The sequence below is a fragment of the Anabrus simplex genome, chromosome 14, assembly GCF_040414725.1.
Source record: "Anabrus simplex isolate iqAnaSimp1 chromosome 14, ASM4041472v1, whole genome shotgun sequence".
In the NCBI taxonomy this organism is placed as follows: Eukaryota; Metazoa; Arthropoda; class Insecta; order Orthoptera; family Tettigoniidae; genus Anabrus; species Anabrus simplex.
The window spans coordinates 38,764,558-38,784,282 of NC_090278.1; the positions used below are offsets into that span (position 1 = coordinate 38,764,558).

The window sequence follows — 19,725 nt, forward strand, 5'->3', positions numbered from 1 at the left end:
CATATATATATATAGAAGTTAGCCGATGAATGAACGGATAAAGAAGTCTAAATTCATTTACTACTCATCAGGCGTATCGAAACCGTGGAGAGGGGTTATTTATCAGATTTCACCCTAATTTCTAATAGGTCGGCACTGTGATGATCGAAGTTAGCAACCCCGCACAATTCTTTATGACTCGCTTTCACAGCTCGCGATTGGCTCTTTTCAAACTCGCCGCACGCTAGGTGACGCCGCGACACTCCCACAGCCTCGTTCAAACTTTCAAACCACAGGCCGATTCAAACCTGCTTCCGGCCGCTCTTCCAGGGCGCGGCCCAGCACAAAGCCGTTTGCTTGCCACCTCGCAAACAAAGTCCTTCAAATTTAACGCCTCCACAGTGTTGCGCACTATGCAAATAAAAGTCCCTGGGGCAATATGATATGTTTCAGTACAGTGGTGGTTCTCATCTTGGTTTTTTTAAATCAAAATGATGTTTGTTCACCAGCGTTCTAAAGCTAGGCCTGTCCCATATAATTTCACCTGTTATGCGGATTCCTTTAAGGTTTCTTTGAATTTCTATTGTCCAGATATTCTGGACTTTTAGTGATGAGGTATAATTAAATATATTTTTGGAAGTCTTTCACTTTCCATTCTTTGAATATGGACATGCAATTTCAGTCGACTTTTTCTGATAGTGTCTGATATTTTCTCAGAATGCTCGTATAATTCAGGACACGTCCTTCTCATTCACACTCGTTCTTTCTATACTAGGCCAAATATTTTCCTTAGGATTTTCCTTTCTCGTTTTTTTTCTAAATTTTTAATTAGTGATCTGTCTCCTATTTTTGTACATATTTTATTTTATACATCAATTATTAGAATTAGTTTCTTCATCATATAGGGTATTGAGAGTGGTGGTAGTATATAAGTCACCGGTAAGACCAGAATTAGAGTATGGTCGCAGTGTATGGGATCCGCACCAGGATTACTTGATTCGAGAATTGGGAAAGGTGCAAAGGAAAGCAGCCCGATTTGTTCTGAGGGATATGCGACAAAAGAGTAGTGTTACAACAATGTTGCAAAGTTTGGGCTGGGAAGACTCCGAAGTAAGGGGACGAGCACCTCGACTAAGTGGTATGTTCCGAGCTGTCAGTGGAGGGATAGGGTGGAATGATATTAGTAGATGAATAAGTTTGAGTGGAGCTATTAAAAGTAGGAAATTTGAAAATATGAAGAACCGGGCGAGTTGGCCGTGCGCGTAGAGGCGCGCGGCTGTGAGCTTGCATCCGGGAGATAGTAGGTTCGAATCCCACTATCAGCAGTCCTGAAGATGGTTTTCCGTGGTTTCCCATTTTTACACCTGTAAAAGGCTGTACCTTAATTAAGGCCACGGCCGCTTCCTTCCAACTCCTAGGCATTTCCTATCGTCGCCATAAGACCTATCTGTGTCGGTGCGACGTAAAGCCCCTAGCAAAAAAAATTATGAAGATAAAGTAGAAATTCAAGAGGATAAATTGGAGCAAATATTCATTTATAAGACGAGGAGTAAGGGACTGGAATAAATTACCAAGGGAAATGTTCGATAAAAATCCAAGTTCTTTGAAAATGTTAATGAAAAAGCTAGAAAAGCAATTGATAGGGAATCTGCCACCTGGGCGACAGATCATTGATTGATTGATTGATTGATTGATTGATTGATTGATTGATTGATTGATTGATTGATTGATTGATTGATTGATTGATTGATTGATTGATTGATTGATTGATTGATTGATTGATTGATTGATTGATTGATTGAACTTTGAGCTGGGAAGACTAGGGAGAAAGGAGACGGGCTGCTCGACAACGCAGTATGTTTGGAGCTGTCAGTGGAGAAATGACGTGGAATTACATTAGCTTGAGCGGTATTTGTAGAAGTAGGAAAGATCATAACATGAAAAGGAAATTGAAATTCAGGAGGACAAATTGGGGCAAATATTGGTTTATAGGGAGAGGAATTAGGAAGCCCGCCTGGTGGCCGTAATCGTTAAGGCGCTGACGTCTAGACAGTCTGACACCGAGGTTAGCCGGTTCGAGTCTCGTTGGTCGAAAAATTTTCACCATCAGAATGATGGCCAGCAGGGTATGGTGGGGGAGGGGGGTTATACGATTCCAAACCTCTCCTCAGTGCTCATATGGAGTGAGGGCATATGACGCTGTTGATGGTGATTCGTCCGTCGGATGGGGACGTTAAGGCTTGAGCAGATCCCTTGGTGCTATTCGACAGCAGTAGGCTATGTGCCGGCACCGGGTTTCACCCTCTCTCTACTGTCATATATCACGTCCTTCATTTCATCTCATTAACTCCCCTGATGTGTTGACGTAAGGAAGGTCATCCGGTCATAAAAACCCGCCACGACAGATTCATCTCACCTTATAATCGACCCCGTAGAGAAACGGGACAAGGGTTGGACAAACAACAACATGAAGAGGAATTGGGGATGGAAATAATTTACCAAAAGAGTTGTTCGATTATTTTCCAACTTTTTTGAAATTATGTAGAAAAATAATAAGGAATCTGTCACCTGCCCTACATAGAGATTGGTTGACTGAACTGTTGTGCAGAAGATACGATTGACGTCCAGATGCTATCAGTGTCTGTCACCTCCAACTTGAACCTGTATCTTGTTTTCTGTTTGCAAGCTTGACTCACATTATGTTACTATTTATCACTTTCTCGTGGAGGAACTGTTACACTGTGATCTAAAGGAGACTGATTTGTTTTCTGGGAACCGTGCCACTAAATCATATTTACTACATCCAAGAATATTTCCTCCATTCCCATAGTGTTCAAGACGTTTGCGAGATAAACTGTTCTTTTTACAGCTTGCATGAACAAGTGAAAATTCTTGCGACATAGCAAGGAATAGATCCATCGTTCCTTCTTCTTCCGAATAGGCCTAGTTGCGGGCCACGCTTGTTGGGCTTTGATCATTGACCAACTTTGTCCCATCTCCTTCTGGTGTAGCTTCTTTCTTTCCATCGACCAGGCGTAGAGGTGATGACACAGAACTTTAGCTGTGCACTGAATGAGTTTCGAATGTGGACGAGTCCATGTGCTTCAGCGTGAGTGAGAGGGAAGTAATGTTCACTTCACCGGTTGCTACGAAAGTGTTCACGTCGGCTGCTTGTAACTGTCACTGTACTGCAGGTTAGGGTCTTTGCTATTTGCTTTACGTCGCACCGACACAGATATATCTTACGGCGACGATGGGATAGGAAAGGCCTAGGAATTGGAAGGAAGCGGCCCCGGCATTTGCCTGGTGTGAAAATGGGAAACCACGGAAAACCATCTTCAGGGCTGCCGACAGTGGGGCTCGAACCCACTATCTCCCGATTACTAGATACTGGCCGCACTTAAGCGACTGCAGCTATCGAGCTCGGTAGGTTAGGGTCTCAAGTGAGCAGTAGTAACCCCCTCCACAGCATGAGTGAAGGGGGAGGAACGTTCACTTAACTGGTTGCTGCGGAAGTGTTCACGTCGGCTCCTCGTAATTGTAACTTTATTGCGGGTTAAAATCTCAAATAAGCAGAATAGAAGTAGTTACACCTCCACCATCTTCCTTGTCCTCTTTTCCCTTCCAAACTCGTGGCTTCGCGAGGGTTTGTGCCATCAGGTTTGTGCCTTTCTTCTTAGCTGGTTGTTCCTGAAAACCTTCGTTTTCCTTCAGTGTCTCTCTCACAGCTTCTGTTTTGTAAATTTACCAGCCGTAGTGTCCTTCTAAGTCTGCGTCATTCACGTGGTACGGGCTTCCTTGTTTTATCAGAAGGTGAACAGATGGTTGGTTAGTCTGTTGGGAGACAATATTGTTGCATGGCCATAGAAAACTACCCTCCGTTTCCTTGCAGAGTCAGATCCTCTCTCTATCCAGGAGCATAACTCTGAATTGTAACGACTCCGGTATTCACTCGGAAACTGGCGAAGGATTCCCTTTCAGAATGCGTCATCTTATCATGTTGTGGACAGCCTGTGTAATTACGGCTGCTATAGAGCGGTATTCTAATGTATGTTCCACTGCAACCGGTGTATTCGATACACAATTTTCCATTCAAACTTGTAGCAAATGATTCTGTTTTTAAATATGTAAATCTTATTTTACAGCAGAATGAATATTATATGTAAATGTATTATACCTTTTTTAATCCCCCTAACAAATTCAATTAGCACTGATCTGCATACAGAGCAGATTCCCTATCTGTTGTTTACCTGGTTTTTTCCTTAAATAATTGCAAGTAATTCGGAACTTTATTGAAAATCTCCCTTGGTACCGGACGAGTTTGACATGCGGTTAGGGGCGCGCGGCTGTGAGCTTGCATCCGGGAGATAGTGGGTTTGAACCCCACTGTCGGCAGTCCTGAAGGTGGCTTTCCGTGGTTTCTTCTTTGCACACCAGGACTGTACTTCAATTAAGACACGGCCGCTTCCTTCGCACTCCTAACCCTTTCCTATCCCATCGTTGCCACAAGACCTATCTGTGTCGAAGAGGCGTGAAGCAAAATGTCAAAAATCTCTCTTGGTAAATTATTCCAATCCCTAACTCCTTTTCTTATAAAAGAAAATTTGCTCCAATTTTTCCTGTTGAATTCCAAGTTTATCTTCATATTGTAATAAAAAAGAAATGTCATGTGGCTTTTAGTGCCGGGAGGTGTCCGAGGACTTCGGCTCGCCAGGTGGAGGTCTTTTGATTTGACTCCCGTAGGCGACCTGCGCGTCGTGATGAGAATGAAATGCTGATGAAGACGACACATACACCCAGCCCCCGTGCCAGCGGAATTAACCAATGATGGTTAAAATTTCCGACGCTGCCGGCAATCGAACCCGGGACCCCTGTGACCAAAGGCCAGCACGCTAGTCATTTAGCCATGGAGTTCATATTGTGATACTTCCTACTTTTGAAAACACCTCACTAACTTATTCGTGTAACAATGTCTTTCCACGCCATCTTTCCACTGACAGCTCGGAACATACCACTTAGTCGAACAGCTCGTCTCCTTTCTGCGAAGTCCTCCCAGCCCAAACTTTGCAACGTTTTCGTATAACTACTCTTTTGTCGAAAATCACCCCGAACAAATCGTGCTGTTTTTCTTTGGATTTTGTTGTCCAGTTCTAGAATCAAGTAAACCTGGTGAAGGTCCCATACACTGAAATCATACTCTTGTTGGGGTCTTACCAGAGACTTATATGCCTTCTCCTTTACAGACTTTTTTCTTTCTTTCTTTCTTTCTTTCTTTCTTTCTTTCTTTCTTTCTTTCTTTCTTTCTTTCTTTCTTATTTCATTTACAGTCCAGGGATGGTTTCTCCCACGGACTCAGCGAAGGATCCCACCTGTACCATCTCAAGGGCAGTGTCCTGGAGCGTGAGACAGTTCGTCAGGGGTACAACTGAGGAGGAAGACGAGTATCTCGCCCAGGCGGCCTCACCTCCTGTGCTGAACAAGGGCCTTATGGGGGGTGGGAAGGTGGGAAGGGATTGGGCAAGGAGAGGAAAGGAGGCAACCGTTGCCTTAAACTAGATACCATCCCGGCATTTGCCTGGAGAAGTGGGAAAACCACTTCGAGGATGGCTAAGGTTGGCCTAGTGGATCTCGTTCCAGTCCACGTAACAATTTTCAAATTTCATGACAGAGCCGGGTATCGAATCAGGGCACCCCACCACTACACCACCACTAGATACCCACATAACAATGTGCAGATATTGGAGTCGGTTAGGTCCAACATGAACACTTCCCATGTAAGCCGGGATCGATTCCGCGAACACTTTGCTTGAAATGCAGCGCCTCTACAAGTACTTGTAACGTGTCTGGATCGAATAAGACACACCCTGCATTAATTATTTCCACTGAGCTGTCACTGAGACGAGAAGCAGTCAATTTCAGACTGGGAGTGTGAATGTATCGCAACCAAGGAAGCGGAAAATTCTTCAGTAATTCTGAGAAGCGCGCGCTGCTTGCCAGACGCGTATATTATAAGCTTGCTTGCTCTTTCATTATTATGTAGTACTAACCTAGATATGTCTTTGTTTTGTTTTGGCAGCTCTGGCGAGTCAGTGCAGCGCTCAAGAATTGGTTCGTGTTCTCAACGACCTCTTTGCAAGATTTGATAAACTGGCAACCGTAAGTAAATACAAAACAATATTATAATGATGAAGAAGAGTTTTATTAAAAATATTCACCCATTATCTTGTTACACTGTATTTGTATCGCTTTATACATGCCACCATTATTTTTCTAGCTCTCGCTACATGATGTGTAGGGCTGTAGGCTTAGAACAAGTATGGACTAAGGCTGCGGTTACGGAACATCTCGCTTCTACCAGTGAAGTGAACATTCCTCTCCTCTCACTCATGATGTGGAGGCGGTTACTACTGCTCACTTGAGATTATAACCCGCAGTCCTGTGACAGTTACAAGGAGCCGACGTGAACACTTCCGTAGCAATGCTCCGTGAAGTGAACATTCTTCCCGTCTCACTCACGCTGAAGCACATGGACTCGCCCGCATTCGAAACTCACTCAGTGCACAGCTAAGGTTCTGTGTCATCACCTCTACGCCTGGTCGATGGAAAGAAAGAAGCTCCACCGGAAAGAGATGCGACAAAGTTGGTCAATGATCCATGTTAAGGAAACAGTATTGCTCTTATGGATCTACAAGGAGTGAACACACCGTCGGTAGATACAGAGTGGGCCTCTGCCCTCAAATGGCCACGGCTGGTCCGTGGTCCAACAGCTCTGCACTCTGACCGGCCAACCGAGCAGAGGAGGGTGGCCACGGCTCTACCGTGGTTCTACGCCCCTACATTCGGGAGACAGGACAGGGCTGAACCTCACGGCTGGCCCCAACCGTCGGCTGTCCTGAGAATGGTTTTCCGTGGTTTTCCATTCTCCTGCACTAAGGCGAATGCCAGGAGAGTTCCTAGTATAGGAACTCCCTACCTTCTCCAAGCAACTCCTTCAACCGCAACAAATTTCCCGGCCTGAGAGAGGGCATCATCGTCTAGGAGGCCCGCCGCCCCCTTCAGGGAAGGAATGAAAACATTTTAATAGAAGTAGTGAACACACCCGTCTTAGACTCTCATAATTGTTCGTGATTAAGGAATATTATAATGTACTTATGAATTATGAAATAAAATGGATGGGACATGTTTTTGCCCGTAAGTTATTAAAATAACTACTTAACATTGCATAAAAACATTCGCAGGGAGGAAACTCAATGGCGGGAACAGCCATCACTTTGTTGACTTCCTTCATGTTCCTTCTGAGTTGCTCTGTAGCGCGTAATCGCCGGCAGCTTATCGCTGTTATAGAGAAACTATCTATTTACTTGTGTTCTAATATTCGTGATTCTGTGGTGTGCAGCGATACGTCCCGGCGTGACTTGTACTGATACAGACAATTGCTTTGATTCCTTTCTGTGCTTGGTTTTGTTATTTAGAGTTTGTTTCCTATGCGCACTTTTTGCCACATTTTTACCACTTTTCCACAAGCGCAGTTAATTGTTACCATTCTTTTCGTGGGGCAATATGATCACAAAGTAGTACCCGACGTTTCCTGGGCAAATTTATTAAATGCAATTAACTACATCCCCCACCCCGAGCCAATAAAAATGAACTGTTGTTATAGTCTCCCAGTTTGCCTTGAACTTCTATACAGAGTATGTGCAGTAGTCTACTTATGTTGCTGTAAAAACATAAATACCCTCCCCCCACCTCCCATTTACAAGCCCTGTACCTTAGATTTTTTTTTAAATTGCAGCTTAGTTTATTTCTTCAGTTATTTTGAACTTAAATACTGAGCTTCACCAATATATATGCCACGGTTTTCCCGTGATGCTGTGTTGAGCAGAACCGTTCGATATGGCAACCTTGTTGTCATAAGAACAATACTGTATTCCTAACATGGAACTATCTATAGCATGTTAAAGCGCTATAGATCATTCCGTGTTAAGGAAACAGTATTGACTACGAGCGTTGCCTGCGCTATAATAGAAGGCCTGGACAAGCCTACACATTTCTGGGGGAACAAAGTAGTTTAACCAATGGCCGCTTGGATCGCGTTTATGTTCTGTTCTTCTCATGTTCTGTCTATATCCTTACATTGAATATTCATACAATAACGCGAAATAATATATTTTTATTATCATTATGTCAAGTGTGAATCAGATATAAATATATAAAACAACTTACACTGCATGTATTTCTTTCATTTTGCACTTGTTTATCACACAAGAAGAAAGAATAGGGAACTAAATAGAAGTACTCACCCGATTTTTCCCTATTTCTATAATTTCAACACTTTTCTGCTCACAGGCTTGCTCTTGAATTTGTTTAATAAATCGCAGTCATTAGTAACTTTCTTTGGATTATTATTAAGAACAGGCCTGAAAAATGTTGTAAGTATAACGTATGCGATGTGTGCTTGATTACAGTCGCGGCACTGAAACGTCTCTTTAGACTTTGAAGCGGTAAGGAATTTCAGCTTTCGGACAAGGTTACATTTTCCGAGATATCCTAACGCCCGCCTTGTAAATATTAATACATTTTTAAGAAGACAAATTTGCGTGAAGGGTAGTGTAAAGCTCCCCGATCTTGAGTCCTTATAAAGCACATTAGTGGAGTGTGCGTTACACAAGACGACAGCTGTCCCAAACAAGATCCACAATTTGTCTTCTCCTCTGCGATCCTGACTAAATACCTTCCGACCCCAGGAGCGTGGGTTGGCGACCACGGGGCCCTTAGCTGAGTCCTGGCATTTCTTCCACTTACTTGCGCCAGGCTCCTCACTTTCATCTATTCTATCCGACCTCTCTTGGTCAACTCTCGTTCTTTTTGACCCCGACGCTATTAGGTTTCCGACGGCTAGGGAGTCTTTCATTTTCACGCCCTTCGTGGTCCTTTTACTTCTTTTGGCCGATACTTTCATTTTTCGAAGTGTCGGGTCCATTCCAGTTTTTCTTTTGATTAGTGTTGTATAGAGAATGGTTGCCTAGTTGTACTTCCTCTTAAAACAATAATCACCACCACCACCTTGATGGTAATTTGGAAGCACATAACTAAACAAATGTTAAGTGCATCTCAGCAACCATCCATATATTGCAAATCGTGATAACAAATAAATTTAAAAACGACAGAACTCTCCATATTTCATGTTAGATAAAGCCTTACCTTATAAAATGAAGTTTAATATGTTATTTCTTCTCATAAAACATGTTGCAGTAACACACATAATCATAGAATTCGCGCGTACAAGAGGACATAAACGCAAACCTAGCGGTGGAAATGAGAAAAACTATTACCCCGCTTTTAATGCAAGAAGTTGGCGTTCTGTCCAGGCCGTCTAGTATCTAGTAGGCTTTGCTACGAGTCAGTGTATTGTTTTAATTAAGTACCACTACGAGCGCTAATGTGAGTCAATGTAGAGTTTCACTTAAGCTCTTACAGTATGACTACATTCGGTGCTGGCATTTTTCAAAATGTCAACAAACGCCAGAGGATATTGAACACATTACAGAAGGAATTATGTAAGTTAATTTAGCTAGGATTTTAATCAAAAAGAAAACGCTTAAAGATACAAGCGATTTTAGGCTGTTTCCGGAACTGCATCTAGGCCGGATGTGATTTTAGAATTTTGTTTGTTTGATAGAGCTACCCAGTCCGCCTCTGTGGTGTAGTGGTTAGGGTGATTAGCTGCCACCCCCGGAGGCCCGGGTTCGATTCCCGGTTGTGCCACGAAATTTGAAAAGTGGTACGAGGGCTGGAACGGGGTCCACTCAGCCTCGGGAGGTCAACTGAGTAGAGGTGGGTTCGATTCCCACCTCAGCCATCCTGGAAGTGGTTTTCCGTGGTTTCCCACTTCTCCTCCAGACGAATGCCGGGATGGTACCTAACTTAAGGCCACGGCCGCTTCCTTCCCTCTTCCTTGCCTATCCCTTCCAATCTTCCCATCCCTCCACAAGGCCCCTGTTCAGCATAGCAAGTGAGGCCGCCTGGGCGAGGTACTGGTCATACTCCCCAGTTGTATCCCCCGACCAAGAGTCTGAAGCTCCAGGACACTGCCCTTGAGGCGGTAGAGGTGGGATCCCTCGCTAAGTCCGAGGGAAAAACCGAACCTGGAGGGTAAACAGATGATGATGATGATGATGATGATGATGATAGAGCTACCCAAGACTCACAATTTGAAACATTTCCTAGTCATTTAGCCCTTCAACTTTCGGCACAAGTAAAGAAATTGCTTAATTTCTTCTGCTAAGAAATATTTTCAACGTTAAATAGTGACTATACAAGTCCTGGGTGTCTTAACATGTATCCTGTCATTCTGTCTCTTCTTTTAGTAGAATTTCACCAAATCGTTCTCTTTCACCAATTCGATTCAGTATCTCTTCATTTGTGATTCGGTCTATCCATCTCAACTTGAACATTCTTCTGTAACACCACATTTCAAAAGTTTTTTCTCTTTCCTTTATGAAATAGTTATCGTCCATGCTTCACTTCCATGCAATGCCACGTTCCTTACGGAAGTCTTCAAAAACTTATTTCTAATTCCTATATCAATGTTCCAAGTGAACATACCGGTATTTCTTTTCGTAAGAAAGGTCTTCCTTGCTTGTGTTAGTCTGCATTTTGTGCCCTCCTTCTACCATTTTTAGTTATATTACTGCCCAAGTAACAATATTCATCTACTTCCTTTAAGACTAGGGGCTACCTGGCCGAGGCGGTAAAGGCGTGCTCGGTTCGCCCGGAAGGACGTGGGTTCGAATCCCCGTCAGGAAGTCGTAAAATTTAAGGAATGAGATTTCCACTTCCCGAGGTGCATATGGCCCTGAGGTTCACTCAGCCTACACCAAAAATGAGTACCTGGTTAATTCCTGGGGGCAAAGTCAGCCGGGCGTAGAGCTAACCACTCTACCCCATCACGTGCCGCGCTTAACAATGGTGGACCGAGCTCGATAGCTGCAGTCGCTTAAGTGCGGCCAGTATCCAGTATTCGGGAGATAGTAGGTTCGAACCCCACTGTCGGCAGCCCTGAAGATGGTTTTCCGCTGTTTCCCATTTTCACACCAGGCAAATGCTGGGGCTGTACCTTAATTAAGACCACGGCCGCTTCCTTCCCAGTCCTAGCCCTTTCCTGTCCCATCGTCGCCATAAGACCTATCTGTGTCGGTGCGACGTAAAGCCAATAGCAAAAAAAAACAATGGTGGAAGCCTTTACCTTCCACTCCTCCAAGGGCCTTCATGGTCTGTACGGAGGTGACTTTGTCTTCCTTGAAGACTTCATTTCCTACTCTAATATTTCCTGCCTCATCTGACTTCGTTCGACTGCGCTCCATTACTTTTGTTTTGGATTTGTTTATTTTCATCTTGTACCCTTCCCCACGTATACATTGTTTATTTCAAAATTTATATTGAAATTTCGTTTTTATCGATGAATGCTTAAGAGTGAGCGAAACAATTAAAGAAAATATATTTCAAACTCACGGCATTTTTTTTCCAAATTGGTGTACTGGTATGTACCTGTATGTTCAATCCCTGTCCTAGTTCTCTACGAGGTCGGGTTTACAGTGGGATGAATGTTATAGCCCGATGCCCTTCCTGACGTCAACCTCATCAGAGAAGTTACGGATATGCATGAATAACGTGATGTAGGAAGCGAGAGGGTGAAACTCATTACCAGAACATAGCCTACTCATGTCGAATAACACTAAGGAGTCTCCTCAAGCTTTAACATCTCCATCCGACGGACGAATTACAATCAACAGTGCCATATGACCTCGCTCCATGTGAAGACTGCGGAGAGTTGGAAATTGAATTCAGGCTTTTTAGGACGCAATCTAGTGATTAGAAATTTTATACCACCACCACCTCTACTACCGGTCGGCCGCAATTCTGATGATGAAAATCTTGTTCACACTCACAAGACTCGAAAGGGCTATCACGGTGTCGGACCAAACGGACTTGGCAATGAACGATCATCGCCAGTAGGCGCGCTATTACTAAAAGTGAAAACAGATTTACGATATTATTACAAATAAAACTCCGTCTGTTTCATTACTCCACTTTATTTCAGGTTGATCCAATAAATGCACACACACATATATATACCCACACAATTCTAATTAACCATGAATGGCCACACACAATAATTACAAGTCTATTCACAAGTCTCTCTTCCTTACGGCACAGCAGGCGGTCCAGGCCGTTGCTATTATTATATCTAGAGTATAATTAAAGTTGGCGATTTTATTTGAAGTTATGTTTAAAGAGAGGTATGTATGTAACTGTCCCTTATTCAAGAGTGGGAGTGTTTACTTTGATTATCTCCTTTTTATCCTTTACCAAGTGTCAAAATTACTCCACCGTCTCTTACAACAGTTGCTTTGAGTTTTATCTTAATGTTCTAGGGAAATCCCTATTATTTCAATCTTTACAACAGTTGCTTTGAGTTTTATCTTAATGTTCTAGGGGAATCCCCATTATTTCAATCTGTTACAACAGTTGCTTTGAGTTTTATCTTAATGTTCTAGGGGAATCCTCATCATTTCAATCTGTTACGACAGTTGCTTTGAGTTTTATCTTAATGTTCTTAGGGAATCCCCATCATTTCAATCTGTTACAACAGTTGCTTTCAGTTTTATCTTAATGTTCTAGGGGAATCCCCATTATTTAATCTGTTACAACAGTTGCTTTGAGTTTTATCTTAATGTTCTAGGGGAATCCTCATTATTTCAATCTGTTACAACAGTTGCTTTGAGTTTTATCTTAATGTTCTAGGGGAATCCCCATTATTTCAATCTGTTACAACAGTTGCTTTGAGTTTTATCTTAATGTTCTAGGGGAATCCCCATTATTTCAATCTGTTACAATAGTTGCTTTGAGTTTTATCTTAATGTTCTTAGCGAATCCCCATTATTTCAATCTGTTACAACAGTTGCTTTGAGTTTTATCTTAATGTTCTAGGGGAATCCCCATTATTTCAATCTGTTACAACAGTTGCTTTGAGTCTTATCTTAATGTTCTAGGGGAATCCCCATCATTTCAATCTGTTACAACAGTTGCTTTGAGTTTTATCTTAATGTTCTAGGGGAATCCCCATTATTTCAATCTGTTACAATAGTTGCTTTGAGTTTTATCTTAATGTTCTTAGCGAATCCCCATTATTTCAATCTGTTACAACAGTTGCTTTGAGTTTTATCTTAATGTTCTAGGGGAATCCCCATTATTTCAATCTGTTACAACAGTTGCTTTGAGTTTTATCTTAATGTTCTAGGGGAATCCCCGTTATTTCAATCTGTTACAACAGTTGCTTTGAGTTTTATCTTAATGTTCTAGGGGAATCCCCATCATTTCAATCTGTTACAACAGTTGCTTTGAGTTTTATCTTAATGTTCTTAGCGAATCCACATTATTTCAATCTGTTACAACAGTTTCTTTGAGTTTTATCTTAATGTTCTAGGGGAATCCCCATTATTTCAATCTGTTACAACAGTTGCTTTGAGTTTTATCTTAATGTTCTAGGGGAATCCCCATCATTTCAATCTGTTACAACAGTTGCTTTGAGTTTTATCTTAATGTTCTAGGGGAATCCCCATTATTTCAATCTGTTACAATAGTTGCTTTGAGTTTTATCTTAATGTTCTTAGCGAATCCCCATTATTTCAATCTATTACAACAGTTGCTTTGACTTTTATCTTAATTTTCTAGGGGTATCCCCATCATTTCAATCTGTTACAACAGTTGCTTTGAGTTTTATCTTAATGTTCTAGGGGAATCCCCATTATTTCAATCTGTTACCACAGTTGCTTTGAGTTTTATCTTAATGTTCTAGGGGAATCCCCATTATTTCAATCTGTTACAACAGTTGCTTTGAGTTTTATCTTAATGTTCTAGGGGAATCCCCATCATTTCAATCTGTTACAACAGTTGCTTTGAGTTTTATCTTAATGTTCTTAGCGAATCCCCATTATTTCAATCTGTTACAACAGTTTCTTTGAGTTTTATCTTAATGTTCTAGGGGAATCCCCATTATTTCAATCTGTTACAATAGTTGCTTTGAGTTTTATCTTAATGTTCTTAGCGAATCTCCATTATTTCAATCTATTACAACAGTTGCTTTGACTTTTATCTTAATTTTCTAGGGGTATCCCCATCATTTCAATCTGTTACAACAGTTGCTTTGAGTTTTATCTTAATGTTCTAGGGGAATCCCCATTATTTCAATCTGTTACCACAGTTGCTTTGAGTTTTATCTTAATGTTCTAGGGGAATCCCCATTATTTCAATCTGTTACAACAGTTGCTTTGAGTTTTATCTTAATGTTCTAGGGGAATCCCCATCATTTCAATCTGTTACAACAGTTGCTTTGAGTTTTATCTTAATGTTCTTAGCGAATCCCCATTATTTCAATCTGTTACAACAGTTTCTTTGAGTTTTATCTTAATGTTCTAGGGGAATCCCCATTATTTCAATCTGTTACAATAGTTGCTTTGAGTTTTATCTTAATGTTCTTAGCGAATCTCCATTATTTCAATCTATTACAACAGTTGCTTTGACTTTTATCTTAATTTTCTAGGGGTATCCCCATCATTTCAATCTGTTACAACAGTTGCTTTGAGTTTTATCTTAATGTTCTAGGGGAATCCCCATTATTTCAATCTGTTACAACAGTTGCTTTGAGTTTTATCTTAATGTTCTAGGGGAATCCCCATTATTTCAATCTGTTACAACAGTTGCTTTGAGTTTTATCTTAATGTTCTAGGGGAATCCCCATCATTTCAATCTGTTACAACAGTTGCTTTGAGTTTTATCTTAATGTTCTAGGGGAATCCCCATTATTTCAATCTGTTACAATAGTTGCTTTGAGTTTTATCTTAATGTTCTTAGCGAATCCCCATTATTTCAATCTGTTACAACAGTTGCTTTGAGTTTTATCTTAATGTTCTAGGGGAATCCCCATTATTTCAATCTGTTACAACAGTTTCTTTGAGTTTTATCTTAATGTTCTAGGGGAATCCCCATTATTTCAATCTGTTACAACAGTTGCTTTGAGTTTTATCTTAATGTTCTAGGGGAATCCCCATTATTTCAATCTATTACAACAGTTGCTTTGAGTTTTATCTTAATGTTCTAGGGGAATCCCCATCATTTCAATCTGTTACAACAGTTGCTTTGAGTTTTATCTTAATGTTCTAGGGGAATCCCCATCATTTCAATCTGTTACAACAGTTGCTTTGAGTTTTATCTTAATATTCTAGGGGAATCCCCATTATTTCAATCTGTTACAATAGTTGCTTTGAGTTTTATCTTAATGTTCTTAGCGAATCCCCATTATTTCAATCTGTTACAACAGTTGCTTTGAGTTTTATCTTAATGTTCTAGGGGAATCCCCATTATTTCAATCTGTTACAACAGTTTCATTGAGTTTTATCTTAATGTTCTAGGGGAATCCCCATTATTTCAATCTGTTACAACAGTTGCTTTGAGTTTTATCTTAATGTTCTAGGGGAATCCCCATCATTTCAATCTGTTACAACACTTGCTTTGAGTTTTATCTTAATGTTCCAGGGGAATCCCCATTATTCCAATCTGTTACAACAGTTGCTTTGAGTTTTATCTTAATGTGCTAGGGGAATCCCCATTATTTCAATCTATTACAACAGTTGCTTTGAGTTTTATCTTAATGTTCTAGGGGAATCCCCATTATTTCAATCTATTACAACAGTTGCTTTGAGTTTTATCTTAATTTTCTAGGGGTATCCCCATCATTTCAATCTGTTACAACAGTTGCTTTGAGTTTTATCTTAATGTTCTAGGGGAATCCCCATCATTTCAATCTGTTACAACAGTTGCTTTGAGTTTTATCTTAATGTTCTAGGGGAATCCCATTATTTCAATCTGTTACAATAGTTGCTTTGAGTTTTATCTTAATGTTCTTAGCGAATCCCCATTATTTCAATCTGTTACAACAGTTGCTTTGAGTTTTATCTTAATGTTCTAGGGGAATCCCCATTATTTCAATCTGTTACAACAGTTTCTTTGAGTTTTATCTTAATGTTCTAGGGGAATCCCCATTATTTTAGTCTGTTACAACAGTTGCTGTGAGGTGTGTCCTTATGTTCTAGGAGAATCACTGTCTACGGATCAAACTGCTGGGAGACTGTTACTATTGTGTCTCAGGTCTACCCAAAGCCAGAGCTGACCATGCCGTGTGCTGTGTCGAGATGGGACTGCACATGATAAAGGCAATCCAACTTGTCAGACAGAAAACTCAGGTAAGTTACTGGAAGTAACTTCGTGAAATTATTGACGTCCGCCTCTGTGGTGTAGTGGGTAGTATGATTAGCTGCCATCCCCGGAGGCCCGAGTTTGATTCCTGGCTCTTCCACAAAATTTGAAAAGTGGTACAAGGAGTGGAACGGGGTCCACTTAGCCCCAGGAGGTTAACTGAGTAGAGGGAGTTCGATTCGCGCCTCAGTCATTTCCGTGGTTTCCTAGTTCTTCTCCAGGCAAATGCCGAGATGGTACCTAACTTAAGGCCACGGCCGCTTCCGTCCCTCTTCCTTGCCTATCCCTTCCAATCTTCCCATCCCCCACAATGCTCCTGTTCAGCATAGCAAGTGAGGCCGCCTGGGCGAGGTACTGGTAATCATCCCCAGTTGTATCCCCGACCAAAAGTCTCACGCTCTAGGTCACTGTCAACCCTGGACGATAAACGGGCCAAGAAAGAAAAAAATTACTGGCATAATCCCAATAATTGGACTTCAATGAGCATTGTTTTATATTTAAGTCCGTTTTACGTCACACCAACACAGACGGGTCTTATGGCGACGATGGGATAGGGTTTGCCTAGGAGTGGGAAGGATGCCACCAAATCAGGCACGTCAGAGAAATTACGCTGTTGCCCAGGTTATGTAGCTACTGGCGAAGAAATGTCTAATTGAGCACATCATTTCGGAGCACGAGGCAAGCTCCTGATGTTACCTCCTACAATGTTGCTAAACAAATTATACAACAAGCTTCAGATTGCTGATTTCAGCGATACAACTATTTTGCACAGAAATAAATTAAATTAATTATCTATATATAGATAGATAGATAGATAATATGTCCTGACCGACCGAATCGCGGAGCCAAAACTACTGGACATAAAGAAATTAAATTTTGAGAATACATTTATATTAATATGTAGGTGCCCACTAACGTAGGGTTTTTGGGTATTCCATCGTTAAGGGGGTGAATTTTAAAAATGAGTGTATCTATATCTAAAAAATTTGACTGTTTAAAGACGTTAAAAATTGATATTTGGAATCTCCTTTAAAAATAAGGAAACGCCTATTTTCGTTTTTGTAAAAATCTTCTTAACGAAGCTCAAAAATGTGAACAAGGGGTTGAATACCTTTTATGAGTGTACCGGGCGGTACACCTCTACTCTGTTTATTTAAAAGTTGCGCCAGTTGAAACTCCTCTTCTGGAGGAAGGTTGAACTTTATCTATTCTATTAATTCTCTACTTTCTCAGAAGATGTCACCACGTGGAAAATTTTGAGTTTTTGAACTGTGTCACTTTTGATGTGTTTTTGTTTCGCTTGAAGTAAGAAGTGTGAACTTTCTCTTCTAGAGGACACTACTGAAGAATTACAATAGTGCAACCTAGTGCGAAATCAAAGAACTATTTTGTGGGAGAAATTTTTATTTCAAAAGTTTGTTTCTTGTTAAATTTCTTTCTGTTATTGTTTAAGTTGGCTGTATACCCCTCTTTTTCCCCTAGTTTGGATCTAGCCAATCCCGAATTTCTTTAATTAATTTTCCACCAATAATGTGTTTCTTTTTCCTCTATGTAGGGGTTTCTTTTCCCGAACCAATAAAGATTTTGTGGGAGGGTGTTTTATTTCCCCTAACGCCTAGAATCTTCCGCGAGGGGATATAAACTGCTGATTTTGGGGTCTCCGGGCCACTTCTGTTCCATCTTTCAGTGTATTAAGTTCATTGCAGGAGGCGGGAAGCGCCTCTTTCCTCGGCAGCGATCTACTACCAGGTAATGGCCTATTAATATCTTCTTTTCTTGCTAGGTCGGCAGTTTAACTCTCGCGGCGGGTTCGAAGCGTTTTCCATCATGTAACCTTTTCCTAAAATGTAACTACTCTTTTCTTCTTTTCTTGTAAAGTTACATATTGGGATAGAGAGTGCTAACCCTCTCGAGCTCCCACTCACATTCGTTTTGAGGTGAACTTATTTTCTCAAACTTTTCTTCGTTTATGTAATGTAAAGTGTTCTTCTCTAAGTCACCTCTGTAGTATGGGATTAGCCCTTGCGTTAGTGGCCCAGAGCCAGATTAGGTTTTAAAAGCAAAGTGTATTAGGAGTGCAAGTTCGCCTCCTCTCAAGTTGTATTTTAGAGGTCATGTATTAATCTTTTCTCACCTAATAGACCTCAGTAGGTTGGGTATTTTACCCCTGTGTATATGTCCTTTGAGGACAACTTGAAAGTTGAGTTTGGTGTGGTCTGGGAGAGGCTTAACTTTAAGAGCGAGTGGCTCTTTTCTAAAACTGAGAGTTGTATGCCTCGAGGAGGCTTTGCTGTGTAATTTGGAGCTTGGGCTCCAGGGTTTGAGTGGGGTCTTCTGCCCCTTTTGTTGAAATTGGTATATCGTAAAGTTGAGCTAGTTGCTCAAGAATTGTGTTTTCAGGGCTCGAAGCCCAAACTCTTTAATCCCTGTAATTGTACATTTCAAGTTGTATTTCGGCTACTAAGTACCTGTTCTATTTGTTGTTACCTAATTTTGAAAAGAAAATATAACCTTGTTAAATTTTAAAATTTAATTTCTCTTTAGTAGCTTGAGACCTATTCACCACCCAGCACCTTCTTTCATGCTTAACTACCGCTAAAACACGGTAACAAGTGGTAGCAGAGCGTGGTTGAATGGGTCTCAATTTAGCCCCTTTTGACGGCTAAACATTGCTTTAATTCGAACTCTAACAATTTTCTCAGTTGCTGGAATTTTTTGAGTTTTTCAAAATTGTTCTGTCATCATGCCCGGCCCTCGCGATGTTCTCCTCCTTAATTACTTGCGCAAGGAGGAGTTGATATATGAATTGACTATTAGAAATGTGCAATCTGGAGGCACGGTTGCAATAGACACTAACAAGCTTAGAGAGTCCCTTGATTTGCCCATTTCCATCCCCAATTTGGGAGAGAAAGAAATTGACGACTCTCTTTCCACGATTGTCGAGAATATTACTGGGCTAGCATCGGTAGTCAGCTTTTTTGATGAAAACGATCCATCTCCTAATCAAATTAAGCGTGTGCAAGGCAGGCTGTATCACTTTGCAAATAGAGTTAATGATCTATTGTCTCTAAAGGTGAATGACGTTCAGAGGAAGCAAGCTAATACGCTCCTTGAAACTATTTCTGAATTGTCTAGTAAGGTCACTCAATTGCTAACCGGCGAAGCTCCTCCCAAAACTGATCAACCCGCCACGGTGAATGTAGGTAACGAGGAAGAGCCTCCTCAGGGAGAAGTCAATAGGATAACCGTTGCTGCTCAAACTATCTCTGCCCCATCGAACAACGAATCTGAACGCCGTGCGTCATTGAGTAAAATCCGCTCTGAATTAACTTCTTTGCCCTTGAAACCTTTAACGACTATGTCACCTGGGTTCAGCAGCTTGCCTCATCCATTGGCAATGTTGCTTAGAGGTATCTCTAAGTTTTCCGTCAA

General features: G+C 41.2%; 1 protein-coding gene across 1 annotated transcript in view; it reads left to right on the forward strand.

The window, feature by feature from the left end:
- Positions 1 to 19,725, forward strand: part of LOC136885238 (adenylyl cyclase 78C) — a 1,041,122-nt gene that overhangs the window by 897,186 nt on the left and 124,211 nt on the right. Inside the window, exons 9-10 of the mRNA XM_067157709.2 lie at positions 6,056 to 6,135; positions 16,131 to 16,280. Coding sequence (XP_067013810.2) covers positions 6,056 to 6,135; positions 16,131 to 16,280 — 230 coding nt within the window. The remainder of the gene's footprint in view (positions 1 to 6,055; positions 6,136 to 16,130; positions 16,281 to 19,725) is intronic.